At 33.9% G+C, this 13,960-nt stretch overlaps 1 protein-coding gene across 1 annotated transcript; it reads right to left on the reverse strand.

The window, feature by feature from the left end:
• Positions 1-283: 283 nt before the first annotated feature.
• LOTGIDRAFT_135850 (hypothetical protein) lies at positions 284-3,675 on the reverse strand (the record flags this gene model as incomplete). Its single annotated transcript, XM_009046422.1, has 2 exons — positions 284-394; positions 3,511-3,675. Coding segments are annotated over 2 exons (276 nt in total), but the record flags the coding sequence as incomplete, so codon positions are not given.
• Positions 3,676-13,960: the final 10,285 nt, after the last annotated feature.

Raw genomic sequence — 13,960 nt, forward strand, 5'->3', positions numbered from 1 at the left:
GAAATATTTTAAGTTTCATAGTATGAGATTTTATAGTAGACTGAGCTCAACTACAATCACCCATATCCATTTTAAGACCTAAGAGTTTACTTCCTCTACAATTCTACTATTATAGTTTGGAAGTTCACAGTGTTCACTTCGAGAACATTATTTTCTCCAATGCAGATATCACAAATGTATTAACATTCTCAGTCATAACTGTGTAATGGCATGTTATACACTTTTCTTGTGCAGAATGGCATCTGCTTTGACCATGAAAACAGACATTTTTGATTTGTCTTAGCTACTTACTTATTAGATTGAAATGAACTAACAGTCTCATCACTGAACACGGTCGACTTAATTCAGCTGAGGCTTGTTCAGCTGTCACTGATCGGAAATCAACTGAATTATACTGAAAATAGATAACATAATATTTAATACATTGCTTTTCAGATTGATCAAGTTGTAAGTAAGGCCAAATTGAAATATCTGACAGTCAATAGCTCCAATATCAAATATAGTAAGCTATTGGCTCAGTTACTAATCCAAGCTCTTCAATAAGGTGTTTGCTAATACTAGCATCATTCAAAATTACTCAAAGATGCAGTCAGTTGTAATTTAAGGTTAAAAAATATGTTCACAATAGTCCAAAAGAGAGGAAGGAAAGAATGTTACAAGAATAACAATTTAGGTTCACAATTAAGGATCCTTTCTACAAGCTGGTTCTTGGCCAAATCTCTTGGCATTTCTCCTTTCCTGGATTATTCGTACCCATTTACAGCTGGGTCAACTGGAATTATGTGTGAAGATGACTTATTAAAGGTCATCAGACTATCACAGCTGATCCAGAATTGAATCAACAGCCGCCATTTGCTCGATGTAACCAAATAAATGACGTCTTGTAAAGAACCAACACTCTAACTGACTGTGTTATAGTACCTCAAAATCTTTAATATTCATCCAACACAATACTTCCAATGTGTATTATATTAAAGATGGGTTTCCTCATTTTTTAGTGTCAAATCTGAATCAAGCAAACTATTTGATTAATTGGTGTTTCTAATGAATTATCATGTATTCCTAATCGTGTCATTATGTTCTTATTGCATATAATTAAGAGTTTTAACCAATCATAAATGTCCATATATACAGTCTGGATAAACAACAAAATTACTTTTTGACCTTTCTTGATCAGTCACTCATTGGAATTCTGCTGGTAATTTAGCTAATCATGAATTAATTATGGACATGTGAGACAAACTGGTATTTTACCAAGTCATTAGAACACTTCTACTTTCTATTCATATAAGTATTAGCATTTTCATTAATGAAAATAAGGGAACCCATCCTTAAGGTATTATCAATAGCAGTATGGAAAAATAACAACAATGTTATATCAAGAAACAATACCTCTAGTATATGATCACCCTGTTGTAAACCTTGTGGGGGGTCTGGTATGGAATCATTTTGTATATCATGTACAAATATACCAGTAGCATTACCACCAACTATAGTAAATCCTGGTGACTCTCCAGTAGTTCTCTCTACACATACTCTTCTTAATCTTTCATAGGCACTATCAACACTACCAAAACTAAAACAATATCATTTAAATCAAGTTTTTATCTTGAAGCCACCTGCCAACGTAGTCACAGGTTGAAGGCATTAATTGAAATGTGAAAACATTAATTACGCTATTCAAAAGGACAGATGCGCCATTTTAGGGGGTTTATTTGAGTCTTGAATATATGTAAATAGTCTTCAGAAGTACTAGAAATGTACGAAAAATACATAATTCCTTCAAAAATATCTCAAACTAGGAATTTCTTTTCCTATTTCTTTTGATGGCTTTTCTATATATGGCAGTGTCTCAAGGAAAGATGACTGGTCTGTTTAACATTCAAACGCAGATGATTCTGTACACACATGGATTTGAAGGTTAAAATTTTGGCTTTGAGCTGTGAACATTATTACTGATTGGCTCAACGAAAAAATTCCCATTTCTGAGACTAAAGTATGATTGGTCAAAAAAAACCCTTATTTATAAAATTATTACGAAAATTTCTACTACTGCCATTTTATGCACTTGACGACTAAATACTGAGTGATTTCAAGAAAATAGTACATTACTACTTACCTGGTCTTATTTTTTCTATGACTAGTTCGTGTTGATGGACTTAGTTCACTATCAGATAATGGTGAAGAAAAACCAGAAGAATTAGGTACTGATGACAAGGAACCATTACTTGAAGATTCTGGATGGTCACGATACTCTATAAATATACATTTTTTCAAAATTAATACAAATTCAGTCAGGGGTAAAGTGGTCACAGATATGAAGCAAGTACATCTAATGCAAAAAGAATTACTTTATTTGTTCACAAATTTGCATTAAGATCAAAACAGAAGGTATAGGTGTAGCAATAGACTGAAACATCTGCCTCTATTCCAGCCTATGATAACTATTTGGACAGATGTTGGCTGGTGTAGAGACAGAAAAAATAGGCCCTGTTAAATGGGGACTTTCCATATCTCTCCAGGTGGGTTTTTTTAAACCCATTTAGCTACCTTGAAACTGCAAAACCCAGATATATTTGGAAAGATGAATATTTTTGTAGTTCAGTCATACCATCATTTTTCCCCTACACCATTTATGTCACATGTCCCCTTCCATCAAAGTTTTTTCAAAACTGATCTAGCATCAGTCATTAAAAACGGCGTGCACAGCCAAAAGTTCAAAGGTCACAGAATGTAGCATGGAGCAACACCAGAGAACAAATGTAAAGAATTAGGTTACTCACTGTCAGGATTAAAGTCCACTTTCATTGTTAAATTATTACCACATTGTCTTAATACTGTTACAGCATGATCATACGTAGCATTTCTCATATTAATACCACATACCTACAGATAAATATCATACAATAAATCATATCAATAACTTTAAAATACACTGATATGTACATTTAAGGCATTCTTTTGTATAGTTTTGACACCTGGTAAGTCAACAAAGACTCATTTTAACAAAGTTTAAACTTTCAATTTTCTTCGTAAGAAGAAATATTGGGGAATATCACAAAATTCAAGTCCATTAGTTATTGACAAAACTCCTTGTACCATACTACCATATATTACAATATTGTTGGCAATCTTCCAAAACAACTAATCATGTGACTCAATGCAGTTGATGCATATGTGAACTCGTTATTTTGGATGGTGAAAAACTTAAAACTGGAAAATAGTGTGGACCTTGCAGATTTTTAAGCAAATTAAAGTGGAAAAACAAAAAATTTGAGATCATTAAAATCAAACATATAATTGCAGAATATGTGATTCTATAAAAGTCATTCTTAAAGGGATTGTAAAGAGGTTTTCTAATTTTTTATGTGTATTGTTTTATTTTCATTCTGATGTCTGTGGTTCTTGCAATTCCACTAAAACTAACACATTATAACCTCTTTACAATGTCTTTAAAGTGTTCATCAAGAAAAATAACCTGCTGATAGAAATGTACATGTTTAAACATACCTCCAACAGTTGATCACCAACTACTATACCAGCATCAGAAGCTAGACTATTCTCACTAACTGATGATACAAATATACCACCTTCTGGTCCAGGTTGTATCTGAAATCCTACAGGTTCAGCTGTCTTCTCAATATGTATTGTTCTTATTTCTCGTAAATGAGGTCTGAAATATAATTTGCTATATATCAAAAGTCATATGAAATTGTTAACTTTCAACGTTCAAATTTTGACTTGATCAGAATGAGTTAAAAGAAGACCTTACTTTCTTAGGTTAAAAATTTCCTTCCCTAGTTAAAACTTGCTTTCTTAGGTTAAAAATTTCCTTCCCTAGTTAAAACTTACTTTCTTAGGCTAAAACTTACTTTCTATGTGTATGGAAATCTTCCTGTGAATTAGGATATTTCAATATTGATGATCCTTCTTGACGGAAACCAAACAATGGTGAACTGGCACTACTTCTATCAGATACTGTAATAATAAAAAAAACCCATTTGATTACATTTAATGCAAAAATTTATTATTCAGATCAGGCCTTAGAGCACCAAAAACCTGATTTTAATTGTACCCCTTAACATAGTCAAAATGACCATTGGGAAATTGAGACTGATCTCTTATTAAAGGGACAGATGCGCCATTTAGTCTTGAATATATGTAAATAGTCTTCAGAAGTACTAGAAATGTACGAAAATCGCATAATTCCCTTAAAAATACTTCAAACTAGGAATTTTACTCACTATTTCTATATATGTCTTTTTTATATATCAGAGAATATCTTAAAACAATGCAGATAATTCTGGACACACATGGATTTGAAGGCTCAAATTTCGACAGTGAGCTGTGAATACTATTACAATTTACCATTTCTGACTAAAGTTAATTGTCAAGAAAATGGTGCACCTGTCCCTTTAAGGAATTCTTTTTCTACACATGTGAACAAATTTTGCTTCATGCTGTTCTGTATTGGAAAATTTCTTAACACTAATTTTTTTTAAAAACACCAAATTCATGTCCATATTTGAAACAAGCATCATCAATGTGTTAGCTTATGACATATTAACAAAACATTTCTTACCAATTTCAACAGAACCTGATTTAGTAGCTACACTGGTATTAGATGGAATTCGAATTCTCTCCAGTGCTAATGGTCCACGTTTAGGGAATGTTGGATGACTTGAAGAGTATTCTATCTCAGATAGGGGTCGAGCACCAAAAGGTAACATAGAATGTGTTTTATATTGGTAATCTTCACTAGGAGTTGGTGTGTTTGTACGATCAAATGTTATACTACTCTGTAATAGGAAAATCCAGAAATAATATTTTTACCTTGAAATACAAATACTATTGGAAAATATTTGCCAAAAATTTGTTTTTATTAGATTATATAGTAAATATCTTAGAAATATGTACAGCATAAAGTTAGTATGTACATTGAATAAAGTGGTATTTTGCTGTATTTGCAGATTGGAAATATTAAAACAGAATTGAAACATCTTTCAACTCAGCTTCATGCTGTGTGATCTTCAGACATCTGATCAACTTTAGTCTATGTCCCTACTGAAAGTACTGCATACAAAACATCCTAGGGTGGCGCTCGATTGACGTATTCTGAACAGGTTCCGTCCGTTCCAATTCTTGCCTCATCTAAACGGACAGAACCAGATAAGGTCACATTAAAAATTTCTATGCCTTTCTCTGCCATTTTGAATTCTGTCTGCGCATACTTCATTTTTTTCAGCACATGAGAAATGCGTTTTACATTCTGTTCCTACTTGATTCGACGAATCTCGAATGTGCAGAAGTCACCAATCAAGCGGCGCCTAGATGTTCAGGTCTACTTACATGTTGAGATGGACTAGGAGTAGATAATCTGTCAAAGGCAGGAGTTAAATCAAATTCAAATCTAGGTGAGATACAAGTTGGTGTATGATGATGGTGGTGATGACTAGATGGTCTATAATAACTATTAGATGGTGGTGACCAGACATGGCCATTATGAGTTGGTGTACTACTGAAATAACAAGAAAAGTGTTGAACTCTGCAGCTGTGTATGCAAATTTTCTGTTTGGCAGCCATCTTGAAAATACAAAATTTTCTAAAATTGGACTTTTCCATTATATTACCTCTTAGAATAAACATAAAATTGAAATTCTCAAATCATGGATTATACAGGGATTATGTTGTATAGTTATGACACCAGGTAAGTCTAGCGACGAATATTCAGTCTTATTGGCCAAATTGTTGCAACTCATTGAAGTAAAAAAAGCCAGCCAGAGCTTTCAAAGATTGATCTCAAACCCTTAGCTACATGTATTGCACAAACAAATGGTAGAAGTTCTTACCTTGTTGGATGAAATGATGTAGGTCTGATTATCATACGATTAGATGAAGGAATAGGAGAATTCTCAACAAAATTAGTTGAAGCACTATGTCGATCACTTGGAATGTCACCGATTCTTAGAGGTGATGTCACTTCTGCTGAGACAGGTCGAATATCCCTCAAGTGAGGAGCATTCATATGATGACTAGGTATGGCAGAATGTCGATTGTTCTGGTGATGTTTGTTAGGTGCAGAGCCTGGTCGTCTTCTCACTGCTCTATCAGTATATGATGAAAAGCTATCTCCATACATACCAGATTGTTGAGATTTAGAATAGATTCTGTCACTCACACCACCATATGGCATTGTCTTGTCTTTAGTGTTTTGGACAGTAGGCGGAGACTGGTGAGACCCCATGTAAGGGGGCGGAGCTTCAGTTAAGAAATCCAATGGCATGTTAATATACTTAGACACACTTTGTTCAGAACTCATGGATGTGTTTTGTAAGTCTGAGAATGACACTTCTTTTGCAGACGGTAAACTAGAATTAAGATGATGGTTTGGAATAGGATCAAACTGAATGTTTCTTATGGAAGGTCGTTCCTTTGTGCGTTTTTGTCCAAACGGCATTATCACAGTGGCAGCACCAGAAACATTCATCATGTGCTGCCCCCTAGTTTTAGGCCAGGTACCACTATTGCTTTCTTGTTCTGCTTCTCGACTTCTCTTCCGCTTAGCTTCTTTCTGTTCATCTTTTTCATACACTGGACCAAATTCAGCTATTACATTTTCATTTCTGCTCTTTGATAAACCTTTCTTCATAATCTTTTCCTCACTGTCACTTGTTCTTTCCTGTCCATGTTTGGGTCTGAAAATTTTTTCAAAAGCTTTACCAATAACATGTACACTGTGTCGAGAGCGTTCGTGATCAGGATTCCTATCTTTATGACGTCTGGTTGGACCTGGACTCTTACTATCCAGACTGTCTGTCTGTGAACCGCTGGTACGAATATTCTTATTACTGCCTGCACTACGACTGCTGTCTAGCGACGTATCCCATTGTGAAGTCTGTAAAGGCAGAGTATCTGATTTACTCATTTTAGATCCACTGATTGGATGCTCTGTCAAGGAGGACATAACTGATTGGCTGTTTGGTGTTGGTGATGAGCCAGCAGAACTAACTGGTGAAGCTTGTCTCCACACATCCAATTGAACAGGTTCTGTTGATTTATCAAGAATCTTCATGGCTTCTCTTGCTGTTAAACTTTCAGCAGATATTGAATTTATCTGAAATACATCAAATACGCCACATCTTTAAATCTAGACATCCAATAATATCAGTGTCAAAAAATGGGTAAGTGTGCGCCAGCCTTAAGATAAGATATGTGAGCAAATAAAGGTTGTCAATTCAAAGTAAATATGAATGCAATATTTGTGCATTTGTACTAGTTGCTTGCAAGTTATATCAGTGCATCAATTTATCATGGCATGTCGTGTATCAATACTTGACAATACCTTTCATTACATAAAAAAGTGGTGATTTTCATAAGTTGGTTTGTGATATAACATTTTTTTTCACTGAAATTGTAAGACAGTGGACACTAACCACTTCTATCAACTATATTATCAAATATCACAGTTATATAGTTATAAATTAATATATATAGAAACTTTTAATAAGACAGTGGACACTAACCACTTCTATCAACTATATTATCAAATATCATAGTTATAAAGTTATAAATTAATATATATAGAAACTTTTAATAAGACAGTGGACACTAACCACTTCTATCAACTATATTATCAAATATCACAGTCATAAAGTTATAAATTAATATATATAGAAACTTTTAATAAGACAGTGGACACTAACCACTTCTATCAACTATATTATCAAATATCACAGTTATATAGTTATAAATTAATATATATAGAAACTTTTAATAAGACAGTGAACGTAACCACTTCTATCAACTATATTATCAAATATCATAGTTATAAAGTTATAAATTAATATATATAGAAACTTTTAATAAGACAGTGGACGTTAACCACTTCTATCAACTATATTACCAAATATCATAGTTATAAAGTTATAAATTAATATATATATAGAAACTTTGAAGACAAAATATTAATTTTTATCCCATTACCATATATCGTGACACTTGTATCACGATACATATCGTATTGTGACATGATTGACCATACCCAGCACTAATATGTACCATGGGCATAAAAGAGGTGAATCAAAGCATGTGTTGAGGTAAAAGAACTTACATGTACAATTCTATCACCAGTACTAGGTAACATACAATCTTTACCAATAACACCACCAGGATATACACGACTTATAAATAATCCCTGTTCAATATGAATACCATTCTCTACAGAAAAACAATCTTAATTAATTACATATTTAGCACATTTTGGGAAAATCCTTAAATATTGGTTTATAATGGATGTGGTGGCATAGGTAAACTTCTTGGCAGTATTAAAGAAGATTTTCATTTTTTTTATCAAGGTGGGTTCTTGGCAGTTGACCCTTGGATACATTATTGAAATCACAAAGTGCTTGCCACAATCAAAGAAATGTAGTTGGACAGAAGCAACATTTTCAAGAACCAACTGGCTATGGATCAACTTTCCAGATTCAAGTGCTTTTCTATTCCTTGGCTGTAAATGTGTCTCACATTCATGACAGCTTTGTGTCTAATGTCTATACAATTCAAAATTTGCAACAAACCTTTTTGACATGATAGCAATAATTGTAATGGTTGCCATATTCTAGCACTAGTACATTTTCTTCTTCTTACAACCTGAAACATCAAAACAAGTAAGACCTTAGACTTAGTCATTGCATGTGTTTAAATATACGAAGATAGAGATAAGATTAAAAAAGAGATTTGCAAGTTACAATTCTGAGCCATGATGGAAATATAGCCAGGACAAAGGCCTACTTTTTTTCGATTTCCAAGGGATCTTTAACATGTACAGACTGTAGCACATGGAGCCTTGGTTTATTTTCCCATCTGAATGAGTAGATCCTGTAGCATTCAAGAACTATTTTTCCACTTATTTTCAGAGCTGTATGGAACACATTTCATTATCAAATTTTGGCAACAATCCTTTTTTTCAAAGTTGATACAAAAATTGCGATAAATGTAAACAAATATTACATCATTGAGATAATTTTGTTGCATTATGTTCTTAGGTGTTTTTAAATGATTGATAATGGGCACCCAAGAAGATGGTTTTCTAAAATATCCTAATGAAAAAAGTAGTAATGATGTTTAGCTACTTACCATACTAAGTCTACCAGAAAGTTTATGTAGAGCTCTAACAGCAATACGTTTTTCTGTATTAGTAACATCAGTATTGTTTATCTTTACTAACAAATCATTCAATCTGTAAACAAACCAACCATTCAGTAAAAATGATTCAAAATTACTTGAGAGGCATTGAGGGTAGTATTAGCTCATCCAAAGCATGGGTAGGACACTAGACTCAGCTAATTGCCCAACATAAAAAATTATCTTCAGGCCAGCATACTGACAGGGAATCTAGGTTGATTTGCCGGTATTGAACATAGATCCTTCAGGTAACTGGGTTTGAAGTTATCACCGAACTTTCAGATAATGCTGTGGGCATAGAACAGTTTTGGTCGGCAGGCTAGAGTCTTTTCACAGTTTCATCAACCTGCTACAAGCACACAAGGAAACAAAGAATCTCCAGTAGGTCGTTTCTCAAGATGTAGATAATCATGTGATGATCATGCAATTGAAAAGGAAAATGAATCTGTTTGGATGAGGATACTATCAGCAACAAAATTATCTCGTTGTTAAAGCGCGAACACACATTTTTAAGTGCAATTTTACTGGACGATTTGGGACGACAACAAAGATTATGTGTGGCTACAGCATAAGCCAGCAAGTGTCTATCACACTGAAACCTGTAAATTATGAAAATATCTTGAAGATCACCTGTCATGGATAGTAGACTCAAAGATATTCTCAAATGGGAAGGAAATAATGACTTACTTGAGTTTTCCATCAGCTGGACTACCTTTAGTTATATGTGCAATAAATATTGATGGATCACTGGTGAACTGAGGTTCATCTTTACCACCTATTAACTCTATACCATAATCTTCACCTTCTTCACATTGCTACATAGAAATACAGTATTTATCAGTAAACATTACACTTATCAATTGTCTTTTTGACAAACTACATATAAGTCACCTTCACAATGTCAAGCTATAACAATCTTTGTCAAATACCTTGACTGCAATAGCCACTATTCTTGTATCACAGAATGAAATTAATGAAGTTTTACGTCCTACTTTTCTGCCCCATGTGGGCTAATGAAGACAGGCAACGCCATGCAGGGTGCAATGAGAGAAATTTTTCCAGGACAGCAGCATTAGCCTGCTTTTTTTCGATTTCCAACTCTCGAGGGATCATAACGTGCACAGTCTGTAGCACCAGGACCTCGGTTTATTGTCCTATCCAAATGAGTAGACACTTTTTTCCATCTTACCTGCATCACTGACAGGGGTAAACCGGGTTGAAAATATTATCTCGACCTATGCCCGGATTGAAAACACAGAATGAAGCGATTTGATTGGATTGAATGAAAGCCCATGATAGAAAGACTGTAAACATTATCGCTTCATTGACAAACTTCAGTGATACGAGAAAGGTGACTATTGCAGTCAAGGTATAAGTATGAAAGTCGGTAATAGCTTGACAATGTGAAGATGGGTCGAAGTAAAATACTTCATTGCTTAAATACAGCATAGCTTATAAACAATAGACTTAGAATTGTGTGCCTACCAAATCAACATCTAATGTTTCCATTTCCCATTCTAATAAATCTGCATCTATAGCAGAATCTCTACTATGATTATGACCTATAGAATTTAACTGTGTTTTTCTTGTTTCTTTTTCTACGATCACTTCGTATTTCTCTCTACAATAAAACAAAGAACAATTTTTACTTAAAAATTTATGAAATCTATTGAAACAAAACATTAATATTTTCTTTCCATGCTAACACAGTTCATTTGCAGCTAAAAACAACCATTTTTCAGAATGAAGATTTGATGTTAGTATTATTTTCATGCAGGGCTCTTGATTAATTTCTATTTGCCATACATGTCTGAATGGAACTGCAAATTGACTGACTGCAAATGTGCTATGACTTTCTGTATTTTTCATTCATTTTCCATGAAAACTGATTCTTAATCTTTATTAATGAATAAAAATGTCCGGCTGGCAAATTTCTAAAATCAACAGCCCTGCTCCCACCTAGATAATACTGTTATTATGACGTCATTGATAATACTGGTCTGCAAGTGAGAATATCAATAAAATGGTTATCCTATAACTCACATGTGACAAAAATTGGTTGAATTGGTAACCCAAAGGAAGTTATAAGTCTTGCGTGACCATTTCTATTTGGTATTTAGATGCCATTTAGTAAGCATGGGCAATCAATAGCATATTTAGGAGGGCCAATATGCCATGGCCTCTCCCTTCGGGTGATAGGTGTTATTTTGAGGTGAAAACGAAGCCCTCTTAATGCTCAAAAATTTCATCTGAAATCCATTGGCTTTTTTGGGGTCTTCCATTTGTGTATTTCTTAAAAAGAGTAACATTAAAAGAATCCAAAAACCTACTTCAGCTCCTTCAATTCCTTCAAGGCTTCAGTCTTCTGTTTCTTTACTTCATCTGAATCACGTAAAGCTTGAGCTAGAGCACTCACAGCTCTATCTCTATCACGTCTTAAATTATCACATAATGTCCTTATACTTTCTCTCTCGTGTACAATCTTATCTCTCTCACTAAACGCCCAATCACGTCTCTTCTTAGCAATATCAGCTTCAGAGAATGAATCTTAAAAAAAAAAGAAAAATCGAAATTCAAGGATCGTAAATTATACATTCACAAATATATCACAAATAATGGTATGATATGAAATTAAGGGGATTATAAAGAGGTTTTCTAAATTTTTAAATCGGCAAAACTGATAGTATCAATTTGCAGCATCAAATTTTCACTGAAACATTAGTTTGGTTCCTGCAACTCCACTAAAACTAAGTGTTTGTTGACTGGAGTAGTGACGTCATCAAATATCTCGTTTCAGTAGAATGGCAGGAAATACACAAGTCTGATTGAAAATTTGGAATGGTGCAAATTGATGCTATCAGTGTCGCTAAAAATTAATTAGAAAAATCTCTTAACAAGCAATTTTAGGGTAGGCCTGCCATAAGCGTTGAAAACAAGATTTGGCATCTTAAAAACTTGGGACTTGTACAAAAAATCAGTTACTTACTTTCGAAACTATTTTTAAAAGATTTCTTACTTAAGCAAATAAGGAAGATAAGATGATCCAAAATTTGAAGAATTCATGTGCTCTTGTCTCAATTTTACATTAGCACATAACTAACAGCCTAAAAAAAAGGTGTCTGTTGCAATAATTAATAGTTAATACCTACCAGATAAGTCTTGTTTCATTTTTTCCATTTGTTTTCTTAATATTTCAGTTTCTTTAGAAGCATTGTTAATCTCCTCAGCTTTCTCTTTCTGTGATTTTTCATAAGTTTCCTTTATAATTGTATCAATATGTTCTAAAGCATCATGTCTTTCTTTCTTCGCAATATCTCTTTCACGTGCCATTGAGTCAAACTCTTTCCAGAATTCATCACGTTCATGTTCTAATTCATATTTACGCCCATAAATTTCATTTCGTTCTTTATTCGCTTTATCACGTTCTTGAAGCGCAGATTGAATTTCTCGACGGAGAGTTTCCACTTCACATTCAGTTTCACGTTTATCTTTCTCCAGAATTTCTACTTTGTCCTCCGCGATTTTCACTTTTTCTTGTAACTGTTCCATTTCCTTGTGGACAACATCACGTTCTGACATGACTAGATGATATTCTTTTTGAGCACTATCACGATCGTGAACAATACTGTCAACTTCCTTTTTCATGCCTAATTGTTTGGCTAACGATTGGTTAACTTCGATGAGTAAATCGTCTCTTTGTCTTTGTGCTAACATTTGACTCTCTTCCAGAGCCTTATTCTCGCGTAAAGCTTTATTCCAATTTCTAATGGCTGCCGTACACTGTTGTTTAATAGCATCTCTTTCACTCATAATAGCACTATTTTCATTGGTCAAGTCATCACAACGATCTTTTAATTTGCATATTTCTTCAGTTAATGTTTCAATACGATTCTCAACAGAGGTCTCTGCTGCAGACGTTTGATCACAACGTTCACGCAAGGCATCATATTCTCTCTTTAACGTATCGTACCGTTCTATAGCTGTATCATACATTTCATTTAATACTTCATTTGAACCACTTGATTTGACAACTTTTCTCTGTTGGTTACGAATGTCCTCCATTTCACGTTTGTCTTCTTCACGTAATTGCTGTAAACGAAGCACTTCATGTTCTAAATGTTGTTTCAATGAGCTAAATTCCAGTTTTTGAGATTCTGCCGCCTTCTTTTCATCAGTGACTTTACTATGTTTAATGAGCAATGATTTGTATTGGCCACGATAATGATCAGCGTCTTTCACTGCCTGATCACAGCGTTTCATAGTCTCAGCATACTGTTGTTTCATTGACTGTAGTTCATTGATAGCATGTTCACATTGAGATCTCAACCACTCATAATTTTTAGACTGTTCTGGTTTGGACATGGTGTCTTTACCAAGTCTAGGATAGCCTGATTGTATATTGTCTAGATTAGGCTGCGGGTTCAGATGATCTGCCATATTTGGGAAAGTTTCTGAATGAGGTTCATATTGTACTGTAGAAATGACAGTTCCTGGTTTCCATCTTGCTCGGAATTCTTGTGAACTTGAGTCTGGAATAACAAAAATAATCGATTAACAATATCATTCATCATTGAAGACATTGTTCAAGTTATAACGATGTCTGGACCTCACATTCAAATGAAATGAGATCAAAGAAATCCTGAATAAAAAAAAAAATCCATTTGTCTAGTAATTAAGATAATCAATAATAATGGCAGACATTAACTTAGATTAATGGTAAATAAAAACACTAGAGATATTATATATAGACNACAGCTTTATGGAACAACAATCACTG

The sequence above is a fragment of the Lottia gigantea genome, assembly GCF_000327385.1.
Source record: "Lottia gigantea unplaced genomic scaffold LOTGIsca_101, whole genome shotgun sequence".
Taxonomy (NCBI): domain Eukaryota; kingdom Metazoa; phylum Mollusca; class Gastropoda; family Lottiidae; genus Lottia; species Lottia gigantea.